The sequence below is a fragment of the Leptonychotes weddellii genome, chromosome 7 (assembly GCF_054177405.1).
Source record: "Leptonychotes weddellii isolate Sample4059 chromosome 7, ASM5417740v2, whole genome shotgun sequence".
Lineage (NCBI taxonomy): Eukaryota > Metazoa > Chordata > Mammalia > Carnivora > Phocidae > Leptonychotes > Leptonychotes weddellii.
In genome coordinates, this window is record NC_138375.1 from 129,970,874 (window position 1) to 129,985,452 (window position 14,579).

At 39.8% G+C, this 14,579-nt stretch overlaps 1 protein-coding gene and 1 pseudogene across 1 annotated transcript in view; both read left to right on the forward strand.

Annotated features, from left to right (window-relative positions):
- Positions 1 to 14,579, forward strand: part of PGGT1B (protein geranylgeranyltransferase type I subunit beta) — a 55,079-nt gene that overhangs the window by 5,286 nt on the left and 35,214 nt on the right. Inside the window, exon 2 of the mRNA XM_081827221.1 lies at positions 4,324 to 4,442. Within this exon, the coding sequence (XP_081683347.1) occupies positions 4,324 to 4,442 (119 nt within the window). The remainder of the gene's footprint in view (positions 1 to 4,323; positions 4,443 to 14,579) is intronic.
- On the forward strand, positions 11,218 to 11,681 carry LOC102733381 (large ribosomal subunit protein eL30 pseudogene; annotated as a pseudogene).

The following is a 14,579-nucleotide window of genomic DNA, read 5'->3' on the forward strand; positions in this document are numbered from 1 at the left end:
TATTTTAACTTCATGATTAATTTCCATCTGTCCTCTAAGGCTCTCTCATCATGTCCACTGTTACCAATTTTATTGAACAACTGTGTTCCTATTTCTAAATATTTCCTGTTTGTAAATGCTTGTTCATAATTTTAGAACTTTTTGCAGTATGATTTAGTTATTGCCCCACCTGAGATCTAGGCAGGAATGCAGTTACCTGTTAAAGACACTTGGAGATGCCGGTAAAGAGACTGTACTGGCGGAAAGGGGCAGAGCAGGTGATCCAAAGTTTGGGAATCTAGTCAGTGCCCATGTATCTGTTTCCAGTATACTCGCAAATGGTCACTTACCTGCTCTAGCCTAATGGTACACTACTCCTTTATTAGCACAGGAAAGTTATTACTATTGCTCAATTCTTTTTTCCACTGCCCAGACTGGTTTTCCTTTTTTTTTCCCCCTATTTAATCCTTGGGGGATTTTTTTGGGGGGTGCTGTTTTTTAAGCCTGAAAATGTTATTCTTAAGCGTGAAAAATTGGAGATCTTCTGGAGACATCATTTAGTTGATGCCTCCCATCTGTGAATTGATCCAGTGGGGCAGCAACTTGATTTAGAGGAGACGAACTTTACTACTTCATCCATGTAAGATACACTTTCATATGTGTTGTTCAGAGTGGAAGAAGGGGCAGGAAGATGTGGCTGGCTTGCTTTGCTTTTTCAGGTTATAGTTTCAGAGTTCAATTCTAGGGAAGAGAAGAAAGGAAGAGAACAAACAAATGCTCTCCAAAGCAACAAAGTCGAAATACCTTCACCAGCCTGATTTTAGGCTTGTGTGTTCGCGTGACTTCCCCTCTAGACACCTGCCCCCAGGTGGGTTGCCAGCAGTCCATACCCCAAGTAGCCCTCACTGGGGCACCGTAAAACCCTCCATTATTTCCCTCAGAGGCCCACAGCCCAAAACTGCTTTTTTTTTTCTTATGACTTATTTAATTCTCTCCCTCTCAGAGTTTTAGGACTGCTTAAGAACTCTGGTGTGCTAAGAAAGGAGTATTTTCCCAGCCTTAGAGGGGAGGCCAGACATTTGCTCCAAATTGACTTCTTGGTTCTGTCTGCTAGCCGCTGCTGGGCGCCTCACTTCATAAGCATAAGCTTTTCACTAGAGCTGTGTTAATCCTAAAACCTTGGTCTCACCTGCTAGGAGTTGAAAATACCGGACTCTCAGAAGCCTTTAATAATTAAGTAGGCAAGATTTTAAAGTAGTTTACCAGCAACTGACTTGATTTCTGGTATTTGCATCCATATTCAGAAGCAAATAAAATGAAAAACAGATCATTCATATAACACTTATATGCAGGTAACAGTATGACTTTGGAGCAGGGTTACTTAACCTTAGCACTGTTGACATTCTGTTGAATGGCGCAGTCCTATGTGTTGTAGGTGGGACATTTAGCGGCATCCTTGGCGTTTACCAGCTAGCTGCCACTGGCACCCTCCTCTATGACAACCAAAAATGTCTTTAGAATGTCCCCTGGGGCATCACTGCTCTAAAGCGGTGCACTTTTTTTTATTTTTAAAGATTTTATTTATTTATTTGACAGAGAGATAGACAGAGCCAGAGAGCACAAGCAGAGGGAATGACAGAGGGAGAGGGAGAAGCAGGCTCTGCACTGAGCAGGGATCCCGATGTGGGACTTGATCCCAGGACCCTGGGATCATGACCTGAGCTGAAGGCAGATGCTTAACCATCTGAGCCACCCAGGCGCCCCCCCACTCTTTTTTTAAAACAGGCTCCATGCCCAGCATGGAGCCCAACATAGGGCTTGAACTCATTGAGATCAAGACCTGAGCTGAGATCAAGAGTCATACGCTTAAATGACTGAACCATCCAGCCTCCCCTAGAGCAGTGCTTCTAAAGCCTGGCTGCACATTATCCTCACCTGGGAAGCTTCCCACACCGCACCCCCCCCCCCCAATACCAGTTATGCAGACCCCACCTTCCACCTAGAATTTCCATTTCATTATCATAGAGTAAGGCCTGGGCCTCTCTGTGTTTTATTGGTGGTGTTTTAAGTGTTTGTTTTTAAGCTGATTCTAACAATGTAGCCAGGTTTGAGAAACATCCCTGTGGAGAACACCACCCTGCAACTCCCAGTTCCTAAGTAGTTTTCATTGGTTATCTAGCATTGAAATCTCAAGCAAATTACTTGAGTTCTTTGGACTTCATGGTCTTGAGCTAAAAAAAATTTAAGAGAGTACTTAACTTAGAAAAGAATACCAGCTTATCTTTATAGCCCTTTCAGTGTTTTCTAATCATGTATGTTTTTTATTGACAGGAAGATCTTTGATTTATCCAGCCTCTGTAGGTTGTCTTATCAACAACCTCATGTTGTCCTCCACTTTTGTCTTTGTCTTCCTTTTGTTTTTTTCTATAATAACGCTTTAATAAACGAAATTACTAGATAATTTTAATTAATTATATCTGACTATAACCATTTATAGCAAAACCAAAAACCCTAGTGAGAGCTCTCCAGGGGGGTTAGATGAAGTATTGCAGGCCTTTTATCTGTTGGTGACTTCAATAAATATTTGAGTATGTATCACCACAAGGCAGACTTATCTCCTGAGACATAATTGTCATGAAGAGTAGTGATTCTCAAACATGTCTGCTGTTAGATAGAAGGTCTTCCCATTTCTAAAGTATCATTTTGTTTTGGGAAAGAGCAGGGTTGTCTGGGGGGTGGGGGGGGTGGGAGAAGGTTGCCAACCAGTGACCTGAGAAAAGGCCTGTAGTGTGACAGCATGTGTAGATCCTGAGGTGGTCGTTGACTCCTGTCAAATCAGGGAGATGACCAGTAATGATAGCTTCTGTTTGTTGAGTGCTTGCTTGTGGGCAGGGAGGGCAGTAATGTGAGGTGTAATAATTTATAGATAAGGAAGTGGACTTAGAAAAGATTTAGAAAAGGGCCTGCCCAGGTTATAGATGGCTGTAAATCAGCCAGCCTAGGATTTGAACCTAGCTCATTTGACGGCAAAGTCTGAACTCTGAACTGTAGCCTCCCACATAAAGGGGTTCCACTGCCCTTAATTTAGTCCTGATCGTGCTCAGATAAATCACCTCCCTAATTCTGGTGGATCTCAGTGGTTTGTTAGAATTAAACTGAGATAGTATATAAGAAATTTTCTAGCTCAGTGTCTAGTACATAGTAATAGTCTCTCAGTAATGTAAGTTTCCCAAAATCTGTTTTTCTTAAGTGTACCAGTATCGCATTATTTTTAGTTTTTGCCTTAAGCTTTGGTTAGAATTACTCTTTGATTTCTCCTTCTGTTATCTAATGTATGCCAGTCTTTTTCAACCAGGAATCAAGGAGAATTATACCCTTAAAAAAGAAAAAAGTGACTTTTCTCATTTTTCCTTAAGTTGGTAGTATTTTTCTAGATGGCATGGGAAAGAAGTTAATTTATTACACACAGTGGATGCTTTAGGGCGTTAAGGTTTATTTCTCTTTTGGAATCTTAGTTGAAAAGGTTACAGAATGTGTCCAGTGGCTTTGCTGTCAGATTTTAGACCAGATGATTTAAAATATTAATTTGTTATATTAGTTATAGGAATTGTTAGAATACAGAAATGAGATAACCATGCTCAGACAGCAGTATGGAATGCATCTCAACCTGAAAAGAATTATATATAACAAATTCTTTATGTAAAAAGTAATCACTAAAGTACTAGTTTTTATATGAAAACAAAGTTTACATTTCTCATTTAGTGTATAGTCTTGGAGGGGAGTGTGTTGCCTTACAGTTTTTCATTCCATCGAAGAATCCTCTCTGGGAAAATGGAGTTGAAATGCATATGTATTTTTTAAAGTATTATTTCCCAAAATTCATTTTAAGTTTTTTCCGGTCACATTATTTGTTAACAAATTTGAATACAGATGGATTTATTCTAACGTTCCTTAAGAATTATGCACAAACTGTAAGTATAGTTGCTCTTGGCAAATAAGTGGAAATAGGGATTTTATATATTTTCAGCCTTTTGAATTTGCTTGTACTAATTAGGTGCAGGCAATTCTTTTTTAAATCTGCTTTAGCCTTCAGGTTGCTTTAGTGAATCCACGCATGTATCAGATGAGTAGGACTGGTTTTTTAACCCCTAAATGTTCCTTTTTACAAATGAAACAAAGGTTTGATCGATACAAACTCTAAACAGGGCTTTTTGGCTTTTGTAAAATGAGATTACTGTTTGAATTAAGTTTAAAATTAGAAAGACTTTATTATTTTTTGAACCAGAAAGACTTCAGTGTTTTGACAGTTGAGATGGAATTTTACTTTTTTTTTTTTTCTTTTAGGCTGACAGTTGCATTTTTTGCGCTCTCCGGGCTGGATATGTTGGATTCCTTAGATGTGGTGAACAAAGATGATATAATAGAGTGGATTTACTCCCTGCAGGTCCTTCCCACAGAAGACAGTGAGTGAGTTTTTAGCATTTTATTTTTAGTGTGGCTAGTTAGTTGTACTTGGCATAACATGTGTCAGACTAGCAAATCTCAGTATTAATTCATAAACTATTACCATATTTTATTCATCCATGTTTTCCTTGTAATGCTACACTCCCATCCCTTTCAAATATGACACTTGAAAAGTCTAATCATTGGGGCACCTGGCTGGCTCAGTCAGTGGAGCGTGGAACTCTTGATCTCAGGGTCGTGAGTTCGAGCCCCACGTTGAGGGTAGAGATTACTTAAAAAAAAAAATAAATAAAATAAATAAAAAATTAAAAAGTCTAATCATTAATCTCTTGAGAGAACCACTATGCAGTTGTCTGGGATTCGAGATTTGCAGTTGTAGCCACATGTTATGTTCTGCACTTCCGTGTGGATGACTACTTGTCAGTTATTTGTACTTGGTATTTTTGTTGAATTAGTTTTGTAGCATTTGCTGTATTTTTCATTCCCAGCCGTTCTTTTTGTCTTTTCAGTGAACTCTTTGTCATCAAAAAGTTTCATTTCAGTCTCCTGTCGGTTTTCCTTCTCGGGTTTCATTAGCCTTTCTCTGATGGTTTCTTAGAACTCTTACTAGCACTGCAGTCCTTTTCATGCTTATAAACTTTATAAATTTGGGTCAGTTATTTTTCTTTTTTTTTTAATTAGTTTTCAAAATTTATATGTTACCTGATCAACTAAATGCACACAAGCTTTATACACCTTATTGTTCACTCTGTTAAGTGTAACATACCTAACATTGATTTAACTTGTAGGTGTTAGAAATTCTAACCTTGAAAAGAGAAACAGATAAACTCCTGGGAAATGACACAGTTTTTATCATGGTCACCACTTACCTGGCTTCTAAGAGCCAATATTTATAAAATGACCGTGTGTTTTATTGCTTGGAGTAAACATTTATAAATGTCTCACTTAGATGAACTTTAGGGAAATAATAAGCTAAAGCTTTGTTTAGAAAGAAAGAGGTTTGATCTATTAGCAGATGTTCTTGGACGTAATTTTGTCTTTCTACTTTATTGTTCTTGGATTTCATAGTGTTTGTGTTTATAATTTTTAAAATCTGCCTGTTGAATTCTTGTTTAAAAATGCTTAAGCATTTTGGGGCACCTGGGTGGCTCAGTAATTAAGCGTCTGCCTTCGGCTCAGGTCATGATCCCAGGGTTCTGGGATCAAGCCCCACATTGGGCTCCCTGCTCAGCGGGAAGCCTGCTTCTCACTCTTCCACTCCCCCTGCTTGTGTTCCCTCTCTCGCTGTGTCTCTCTCTGTCAAATAAGTAAAATCTTTAAAAAAAAAAAAAAAAATGATTAAGCATTTTGAACTAGGTCTGTTGCACATAAATATCTACTCACTTTTCACCAGCTGCATGAAGCAGCGTATGTGATATTCTGGTCAGTAGAGATTCTAGCATGTTGGTGAGTGGGATTTATTGAATGCCCTGCTAAACGTGTGGAGAAGGGCTGTGATAATTACAAGATATGCTGCTTATTCTCTTGGAGCTTGTGGCTGAGGTGAGGTCACAGTTCTAGACACCTGCAAAGTGGAAGTAATTTGTTTCCCCTTTTTACTAGATTTTTTTTTACTAATTTGAGTAGGTCTGGGATTTTTTCTTAAACTATAAAAGTTAAATATTAGATGTAGTATTATTATAGATTCTAATTTTTGATTGATTATTAAAAATACATATCCTGATTAAATTATACACTGTAGTTTCTTAAAGGGATGTATCTCACATAGTATGCATAGGAAATTATAGTGTTAGTCATAGGAAAGCTATTCTGTATGTTTTTTGCTAAAATATATTTTATATTATTTTTAGAAAGAATTTATTGATACTCATTTCCCTGAAATAAAATAGCCATTGCTACTCTAGAAAAATATGGATCATAACATTTGAGTGAGAGAAGTCAGGTTTTGGTTAGCAGTAATTTGTCATGTATTCACTATGCTTTCTATTTTCTGTCTTCATATTTCTCCCCACTCTTGAGGATTCTTTGCTGGCCTCTGTGATTGAGCTGTGCTATTGTCTTCTCTTAAAATATGTTTATTTTCTTCTACCATTTTATTGTAAGATTTTCACAACCGCTTGATACCCATTAATACATGTATTCTTTTTTAAATGCAACTTACCAGAATGGTTAAAATAACTGGTTAATTCTTCTCCCACTGGAAAAGCAGTGCCACTAAATAATAGGCTCCTGTTTTTACGCTCTTAAATGTGGACTTTATACATGTCATTTTGTTATCCCTTGGGTGTGTGACTAAACAAGTCCATGAACTTTTTTTGTGCAGTTAGTTTAATTAAAACCCGTATTCTTGGGGCATCTGGGTCGCTCAGTCGGTTGGGCGTCCAGCTCTTGGTTTTGGCTCAGGTCATGATCGCGTGAAGCATGCGATCAGCTCTGCGCTCCATGGGGAAATCTGCTGGAGATTCTCTCCCTCTGCCTCTCCCCCCTCCTGTTCACACGTGCTTGCACACATGTTCTCTCACTCTCAAATAATCTTTTTTATTATTTTAAGTTTTTTTAAAAGATTTTTTATTTATTTATTTGACACAGAGAGAGGCAGCGAGAGTGGGAACACAAGAAGGGGGAGAGGGAGAAGCAGGCTCCCTGCTGAGCAAGGAGCCCGATGCGGGGATCGCCTGGGAGCTCGATTCCAGGACCCTGGGATCATGACCTGAGCCGAAGGCAGATGCTTAACGACTGAGCAGCCCAGGCGCCCCTAAATAATCTTTTTTAAAAATCCATATTCTCTCTAAAGACTGCTTTGTTGTGAGAGATTTGCTGTTATCTGAACTTTCATATTATTCGTAATAATTGCATTTGCTACATACTCACTAGAATGGCTAAAATGGAGAAGGTAGAAAATAACGGTTGTTGGCGAGAGTGTAGCACAATTGGAACTCTCACGGGGAGCTGAAGGAAAACTGTCCAAGAGTTGGAAAACTGGCAGTACTTGCTAAAGCTGAACATCCGTGCAGTCCATGACCTAGCACTTCTGCTTCCTAGTTCATACCCAACAGAAGTGAAAACGTGTTCACCAGAAGATACGTACTAGAATGTTCATAGCAGTGTTTTTCACAGGAGTCCAAAAGTAGGAACCATAAAAACTACCCATCATTGGTGTAATAGATGAATGATGTATTAAAATATTCACACAATGGAATACTATACAGTGGAAAATGAGAAAGAACAGTCTATAACTGTAAAACAAAAATTTTGATGAATGTCACAAACATGTTTTGAGAGAAAGAAGTACCTAGTGTATTATTCTCTTTATACAAAGTATAAAAATAGACCAAACCAATGGGAACTTTTGGGGAGTGAAGGAAGTATGAAGAAAAGAAGGTAGGAGCGAAGTAGGAGGGGGGCGTCTAGGGTGCTGTCATGTACTTTTCTTGAGCCGACCACTGGTTATATGGATAAGTTTACTTTGCAAAGTTCATTGAGTTGTTTCATTATGATAATATGCTTTTCTTATGTTTATTATAGTTTGATGGAAGTTTTAAAATTTTTCTTTGAATTCATATTGGTACTTTCCATCTCTTTTGAGACCCATCAGGATTCTCTTTCGCATTGTACTGTGAACTCCATGGATTTCATTGATTTGAAGCCCATTGCTTTTTTTTTTTTCATTTGTCACTGCTTAACTGTTACTTAAAATATTTTTGCTTGCATCTGAATTGTAAACTTCTAGCGGGGGAGAGAATGTGTCCATCTTAGATTTTTCTTTCAGTGCCTAAAGCTTTGTTGTGTCTCAGGAGTTGTTGGACCATTAAATCATCCATACCTCTTCCAACTTAACTGTTCCTCTTCTCTTTATTTTCACATTTAGTCTACAGCATCATGATATTGTGATTTATAAGAAAATGTATATTTGGCCTTCAATCACAGTTCCTGGCTCACAGCTCCCAAAACCCTTGGCATTTCCTAAGCATTGAGAGTGTTAAAAGATATCTTTTGTTATGTTAATGAGGTAACTTTTGGAAAGCACCTAAGGTTGAGGGCTGTTGGTCCTTGGAGCCAGCCAGTGATTAGATGGTTGGAACTTTCAGTCCCACCACCTGACCTCTGGGGAGTGGAGAGGGGCCAGAGGTTGAAGCAATTGCCAGTGGCCAGTGATTTAATCATTCTTGCCTATGTCGTGGAACTTACATAAAAACCCGGAAGGACAGGGTTCAGAGCGCTTCCTGGTTGGCAAACATGTGGAGGTGCCGGGAGAGCGGGGCTCCTGGAGAGAATGGAAGCTCCCTGCCCCTTCCCCATACCTTGCCCTAAGCATCTCTTCCATCTGGCTGTTTCTGAGTTACATTCTTTTATTGTCAAGTAATAGGTTTCTCTGAGTTCTGTGAGCTGCTATGGGAAATTAATTGTACCCAAGGAGAGGGGCTCTTGAGAACCTACAGTCCATCGCCAGTCGGTCAGAAGCAGCACAGCTAATGGGGCTTGCATCTGGTGCCTGAAGTTGGGGGTGGGGGGATGGTTTGGAGTCCTGACGGACTGAGCCCTCAGCCTGTGCATTCCAATGGCTATCTGTGCATAGTGTCAGAATTGAGTTGATGACATTGAGTTGTATTCAGTTGAGTTGAATGAATGGCTCGTGTTCTAAGAATTGCTTGTTGGAAATTTCATCTCAGGACACCTAATTTAAGCATCCTTTGACTCCTCAAATATTTTCTCATTCATAAGGCATTTGCAGACTGAGTAGAAGGTGCTTTCTGTAACTCATAGGTCTGTATTTGTCCTACTTTGTGATATCACATAAAATCTTAGGGAATTTAGGGGAAATCGGAGGGGGAGATGAACCATGAGAGATGATGGACTCTGAAAAACAAACTGAGGGTTCTAGAGGGGAGGGGGGGTGGGAGGATAGGTTAGCCTGGTGATGGGTATTAAAGAGGGCACGTTCTGCATGGAGCACTGGGTGTTATGCACAAACAATGAATCATGGAACACTACATCTAAACCTAATGATGTAATGTGTGGTGATTAACATAACAATAAAATGAAAAAAATAAAAAAAAAATCTTAGGGAATTTAAAAATCTATAAATATTAAAAACCCAGGACCATAAAAGAAAAACTTGGTAAGTTTGATTAAATAAACACTTTTAAATGTTGTTTAGTAAGAGGTAAGGTTGAATAAGTAACAGGCTTGGAAATTGTGGTGATATATATAATAAAATATTAATATCCAGACTGTGAAGAATTCTTAAAGATTGAGAGGAAAATAACACATCACTGTTTAGAAAATGACAAAATTTAAGAATAGGAGGATCTCAAAAGAAGTCAGTAACTACATGAAAGAGGATTAACCTTACGAGAAAAGTCAGGGAGATACAGTAGAAACAATGGTGCATTATTTTTTTATCTAACTCATCAATTTAGCCGGAAGTTTGGAAAGTTGGCAAGAATACAGGGGAAAGAGCACCTTATTATTATTATTATTATTTTTTAAGATTTTACTTTTTTATTTGTCAGAGAGAGAGAGAGCACAAGCAGGAGGAGCGGCAGGCAGAGGCCGAGGGAGAATCAGGCTCCCCCCTGAGCAAGGACTCGATCCCAGGATCTGGGATCATGACCTGAGCCGAAGGCAGATGCTTAACTGACTGAGCCACCCAGGCGTCCTGAAAGAGCACCCTAATATCATTTTGGTGAAAGTGAAAATCATTGTAACCTTTTGAGAGTCATTTCTGAGTATAATCTTTTATCGCATCTGACATATTCTCGTGTGTGTTGTAGTGGGTTGAATAATGGCCCCGAAAAGATAGGTCCGCTCAGAACCTCAGAATATGACCTTAGTTGGAAGAAGGGCCTTTGCGGATGTAGTTAAGGTAAGCATCTCCAGATCAGTGACTGGTGTCCTTCTAGGAGAAGGGAAGAGGGAGATTCCAGACCCTGAGGGGAAGGCCCTGTGAGGGCAGAGGTGGAGGTTAGAGTGATGCTTACTACACAGAGGAATGCCAGGATTGTCCAGAGCCACCAGAAGTTGAGAGAAAAGCATGAGACGGTTTCTCCCTCAGAACCTCCGGAAGGAACCGGTCCTGCCAACACCTTGATTTTGGACTTCTGGTTTCCAGAACTCCAAGCAAATAAATTTCCATTGTTGAAATCCTCCGGATTTGTAAGAATTTGATACCTCAGGAAACTAATAACGTGTGCACAAAAATCTGTGTAGAACATGTTTTGGCATTGTTCGTTACACTGACCAAGTAGAAAGGGAGTGAAACAGTTAACTAAACTATGGTCCACCAAGAATACTATGCAGTATTAAAGTGATCGAGGTAGATCTATGTATATACCAACATGAAAATGTTCATATATGGTTAAATTATAAATACCAACATCTACAGAGATGTTTCAACAATCTTTGGCTATCAACATACAGTGAAAATTCTGAAAGAAAATCTTTGTGGGGGGGGGGTTGGGAACAGACTTGGGGGGATGGCAGGATAAGGTAGTACTTTAATTTTAATCTTTATACCTGCATTGTTTGTGTATTCACAGTAGGTTTCCATATTTAAATATTGAAGTTAGAAAAACCTTGAACCTCTCCTCAAAACACAACAAAAATAAAAAAATAAATTTAATATTACAGGGTTATTATATACAAATATTGATATTTTGCTAATGCAGAAATAATGCTGTACGTTAATTAAAATTTTATGATTTTTAAGGCACTGTCAAATACATTGTCAAATTTGTTCTTCCCCTAATCTGCCTTCTCCAGAAGAGGAAAATGAGAGACAGTGATTAAGAGACCTGCCTGAGCATTTTGGCGGCTGGTTTTGGTTGGGGCCGTCCCGCATCTAAGGCAGGAAGATGGTGGCCGCAAAGAAGACGAAAAAGTCGCTGGAGTCGATCAACTCCAGGCTCCAGCTTGTTATGAAAAGTGGAAAGTACGTGCTGGGGTACAAGCAGACTCTGAAAATGATCAGACATGGCAGAGCGAAACTGGTCATCCTCGCCAACAACTGCCCAGCCTTGAGGAAATCTGAAATAGAATACTGTGCCATGTTGGCCAAAACTGGTGCCCATCCCTATAGTGGCAATAATACTGAATTGGGCACAGCGTGTGGGAAATACTACAGAGTATGCACACTGGCTATCACTGATCCAGGTGATTCTGATATCACTCGAAGCATGCCAGAACAGACTGGTGAAAAGTAAATCACGCAAAATTTTTCTTTAATAAAACTGGCCACAGCTTGTTTAAAAAAAAAAAAAAGACCTGCCTGAGGCCACGCATAGCTATTAAGTGTTAGAGTCAGACTGAAATCCCAGGCTTCTGACTCCCAGGCCCCAGTGCTGCTTTACTGGTGAAGTATATAGGTTCCTGGTGGAGACTGTCATGTGTGTGACACTTAAGTACATCATGAATATTTAATCAGAGTTAACCCTGGCTTTTCACTTGACCCCAGGGTTGTAAAGACCCCAGTGGTATCTTACTATAAGTGTGTGGTCAGACCATTGGAGGGTTGGGGCCCTTCCTGTCAACCTCCGGAAGTGTTCAGGAAACACAGGGGATCGGGCTGGGAGTTGTGTGTTCCCTTATCTCATCAAGGATACAGCCAGAGAATTTTGGAGCTAGAACAGAGCAAGGAATATTATAGTCTGTCATTGTACACATGAGGATATTAAGATCCAAAGAGACAAATAATTTGTCCACGATAATATAGCTCATTAATGCTAGAGGCAAAATTAGAGTACAGTTTTCTGTTTTCTAGTCCTTTGAGATTCCCATTCCTGGAGATTTCCAGTACTGATTCCGTACAATAGGTGCTCTGTTCATCATGTGTGTTTTCCTGTGAGTTTTTTTTTTTTTAAGATTTTATTTATTTATTTGACAGAGAGAGAGACAGCGAGAGAGGGAACACAAGCAGGGGGAGTGGGAGAGGGAGAAGCAGGCTTCCTGCGGAGCAGGGAGCCCGATGTGGGGCTTGATCCCAGGACCCCGGTTTCATGACCTGAGCTGAAGGCAGACGCTTAACGACTGAGCCACCCAGGCGCCCCTCCTGTGAGATTTTTTTAAAGTAGATTTTTAAGTCCCATTGCTGCCTTTTTAAAATAACATGCCTACAAGTGTAAGTATAGTTGCATGTGCCTAAACTGAGCATGTTGCACATTTCAAAAATTATAGCATGTCTGTTTTGGAAGAATTATAGATCAAGAATTTTTGCAGAGATAGCCCCGCAGTGATTATGTGCCCAACTGTCCCTCACCGTGTGTCTGGTAGGCCACACCACAGATCTTGTCACAGTCCAACTGCAATTCTCAATTCTCCATTTACTGTTTTGTTGCATGAAACTATTAAGTCTCCATCTATGAAAAGAAGTCTCCCACCTGCCTTTTCCTTAGTTGGCCTAGGTCTGACTCTGAAACCAATCTGTGAAATTTAGAAAATAGGTATACAAACCCATTTTGTAGGCTCTAGAATGTTTTGTTTACCTTGTCTAGGTCTCTTGACAGTCTGAAACAAGGAGGTGTACCTAGATGCATATGATATATTGCTATCTGAACGACTTCCCCGTAACAAGATAAACTAGTTTGACTCTGTGCCTCTGATAGTAGAGGATACATTCACCATATCAGTGGCTCTCGATTCTGACTTGTCTGTCCAACAGGGATTGTTTTTATTTTTATGTATGATTGTCCAGGCCCTACTCTGAAGGTTTTGATGTGGGCCTGAGATAGGACCCTAGAAGCCTGTATATTTTTTTCAGACTATGCACTAGATCCTGTTGGGACCCAGACCCACCCTTCCGGTTTATTTTGCTGCTACTGAATAGGAACACTAGATGGCGCCATCCAGCAACCTCCAAGGAAGCTTAGGCTATCGGGAGTATGCATCCTGTTGTAAATTTGGAATGAATTGTGCATTTATACTTAATAATTATCATGAATAGGGAAGCTAACTAGAATTATGAAGGAACGCACAATAGCAGACAAATATTGACAAGAATCAGAAAGGATTGCCTAATGAATTTTTTTTTTAGTGACAGTATACACTTGAAAAGGGGGAAGAGAAGGCGTTTTGATTTTTTTTTTTTTTTAAAGATTTTATTTATTTGACAGAGAGAGACACAGTGAGAGAGGGAACACAAGCAGGGGGAGTGGGAGAGGGAGAAGCAGGCTTCCCTCGGAGCAGGGAGCCCGATGTTGGGCTCGATCCCAGGACCCCGGGATCATGACCTGAGCCGAAGGCAGACGCTTATCGACTGAGCCACCCAGGCGCCCTGAAGGCATTTTGATTTTAAAGAAACTTTTCTTGGGGTTGCCTCGGTGGCTCAGTCAGTTAAGCGTCTGCCTTCGGCTCAGGTCATGTGAGCCCCACGCAGACTCTGTACTCAGCTCCCTGCTCAGCAGAGAGCGTGCTTCTCTCTCTGCCTCTCCCTCTGTTTCTCCTCAGTGTTCGAGTGCACTCTCTCTCTTAATAAATAAATAAATGAATGAATGAATGAATGAATGAATGAAATCTTTTTTTAAAAAAACCAAACTTTTCTTGATCAATTACACAGAAGCTGTTCCTTTCCTCCTATTTCACTTTTGTAAAAAGCTAATGAATCCGTTGGAACTGGTTACTGTTGACTGTGCCTTGGTCACTGTGCTGAGCATTATCTGCCCGTGTCCTTTAAACCTTACAAGAACCCTGCAAAATACTGCTTGCTATACATTACTGTTCCTTGTTCAGAAATGGAGGGAACTAGCTCAGAGAGGGTGTTATTTGCCTGTAGAACACAGAGCTAGTAAGAATAGGATCTTGGGTTTGACTCCACTTGGCCATGCCACAGTCTCCTAACCTTTGGTGATGTTTTTGAACATCAGTATTTTTGATGCTGAAATTTTCAGAAAAGTTATTGATGTAAATAAGCTAAAAACATAGAAATGAACAAATAGAAATACTGTTTAGTCATTTACCTGTAAGGAAATGATATTTCATTCAGAAAGATTTTTTCAAACCCTGACTAACAGGTGTTCCTCATTTAATTGCACTTCACTTTTTTTTTTTTAAAGATTTTATTTATTTATTTGAGAGAGAGTGAGAGCGAGCACAAGAGGGGGGAGCGGGAGAGGGAGAAGCAGACTCCCTGCTGAGCAGGGAGC